The sequence below is a fragment of the Oncorhynchus gorbuscha genome, unplaced genomic scaffold (genome assembly GCF_021184085.1).
Source record: "Oncorhynchus gorbuscha isolate QuinsamMale2020 ecotype Even-year unplaced genomic scaffold, OgorEven_v1.0 Un_scaffold_3736, whole genome shotgun sequence".
Taxonomy (NCBI): Eukaryota; Metazoa; Chordata; class Actinopteri; order Salmoniformes; family Salmonidae; genus Oncorhynchus; species Oncorhynchus gorbuscha.
The window spans coordinates 27,501-30,000 of NW_025747908.1; the positions used below are offsets into that span (position 1 = coordinate 27,501).

The following is a 2,500-nucleotide window of genomic DNA, read 5'->3' on the forward strand; positions in this document are numbered from 1 at the left end:
ACAGCTTGGTATGGATGGAGGAGAGGAGAGGAAAGAGCAGAGAAGAGTGGAGGAGAATTCTCTCTTTCCTTCTGTCTGTCTCTCACACACAGACCCCCCCAATTCACCTGGACAGTTAGACTGTTATGGTCAGTCTGTTAAAACATAGAAAGCAAATGGATGTGGAGAAGGTGAAGGCTACTCACTGGCATGGCGTTGTTGAGCGTAGTGTTGTACACACAGGAGCGCATGGTGTACTCTGTCAGGCACCCTTCAAACAGCTGGAGAGACTCGGACACCTTGTCCTGGAAGTCCTCCGCAGACTTATTAGTGATCCCAAAGTAGAGATAGTCGGAGTACAACCTGAGACAACAAACAACAACAACAACAACAACAACATCAACATCAACACCTTGTCCTGGAAGTCCTCCGCAGACTTATTAGTGATCCCAAAGTAGAGATAGTCGGAGTACAACCTGAGACAACAAACAACAACAACATCAACATCAACACCACCATCATCAACAACTACAACAACACCACCATCACCAACAACTACAACTACACCACCATCATCAACAACTACAACTACACCACCATCATCAACATCACCAACAACTACACCACCAACTACATCACCAACAACTACACCACCATCATCAACAAACAACACCACCACCATCAACAATACACCACCATCACAACTACAACTCACCAACACCACCATCATCAACATCACCAACTACTACAACACCACCATCATCAACATCACCAACTACTACCATCACCAACCATCATCAACAATCATCAACAACTACACCACCACCATCAACATCACCAACAACTACAACTACAAACACCATCATCAACATCACCAACAACTACAACTACACCACCATCATCCAACAACAACATCACAACAACTCATCACATCACCAACATCACACCACCATCTCAACAACAACTACACCACCATCATCAACAACTACAACTACACCACCATCACAACAACAACTACAACTACAACAACACCACCACCATCAACATCACCAACAACTACAACTACACCACCATCATCAACATCACCAACTACTACAACACCACCATCATCAACATCACCAACAACTACAACAACACCACCATCACCAACAACTACAACAACACCACCATCACCAACAACTACAACAACACCACCATCACCAACAACTACAACTACACCACCAACAACTACAACAACACCACCATCATCAACAACTACAACAACACCACCATCACCAACAACTACAACTACACCACCATCATCAACATCACCAACAACAACACCACCATCATCAACAACTACAACTACACCACCAACAACTACAACTACAACAACCAAGACTGGGATTCAATCTGATCGGCCATATTTAAAGGGCCATATTTAAAGTCCATATTTAAAGGACCATATTTAAAGGGCCATATTTAAAGGGCCATATTTAAAGTCCATATTTAAAGGACCATATTTAAAGGGCCATATTTAAAGGGCCATATTTAAAGGTCATATTTAAAGGTCATATTTAAAGGTCATATTTAAAGGTCATATTTAAAGTCCATATTTAAAGGCCATATTTAAAGTCCATATTTAAAGGACCATATTTAAAGGCAATATTTAAAGTCCATATTTAAAGGACCATATTTAAAGGCAATATTTAAAGGGCCATATTTAAAGGGCATATTTAAAGGTCATATTTATAGGCAATATTTAAAGGGCCATATGCCATATTTAAAGGCCATATTTAAAGGTCATATTTAAAGGGCCATATTTAAAGGGCCATATTTAAAGGGCCATATTTAAAGGTCATATTTAAGGGGCCATATTTAAAGGCCATATTTAAAGGCCTAGGACCATGCCCCAGGACTACCTGACATGATGACTCCTTGCTGTCCCCAGTCCACCTGGCCGTGCTGCTGCTCCAGTTTCAACTATTCTGCCTTATTATTATTCGACCATGCTGGTCATTTATGAACATTTTAACATCTTGGCCATGTTCTGTTATAATCTCCACCCACATAGCCTGGTTCCTCTAGGTTTCTTCCTAGGTTTTGGCCTTTCTAGTGAGTTTTTCCTAGCCACCGTGCTTCTACACCTGCATTGCTTGCTGTTTGGGGTTTTAGGCTGGGTTTCTGTACAGCACTTTGAGATATCAGCTGATGTACGAAGGGCTTTATAAATAAATTTGATTTGATATTTAAAGAGCCATATTTAAAGGCCATATTTAAAGGGCCATATTTAAAGGCCATATTTAAAGGGCCATATTTAAAGGGCCATATTTAAAGGGCCATATTTAAAGGGCCATATTTAAAGGGCCATATTTAAAGGTCATATTTAAAGGCAATATTTAAAGGCCATATTTAAAGGGCCATATGCCATATTTAAAGGGCATATTTAAAGGGCATATTTAAAGGCCACATTTAAAGGCCATATTTAAAGGGCCATATGCCATATTTAAAGGCCATATTTAAAGGGCATATTTAAAGGCCA

The 2,500-nt window shown here is 40.1% G+C and overlaps 1 protein-coding gene across 1 annotated transcript in view; it reads right to left on the reverse strand.

Annotated features, from left to right (window-relative positions):
• The window catches only part of LOC124028087 (carbohydrate sulfotransferase 15-like), a gene marked incomplete at its 5' end in the record, with an annotated part of 25,010 nt that overhangs the window by 8,857 nt on the left and 13,653 nt on the right, over window positions 1-2,500 (reverse strand). Inside the window, one exon of the mRNA XM_046340239.1 lies at window positions 186-342. Within this exon, the coding sequence (XP_046196195.1) occupies window positions 186-342 (157 nt within the window). The remainder of the gene's footprint in view (window positions 1-185; window positions 343-2,500) is intronic.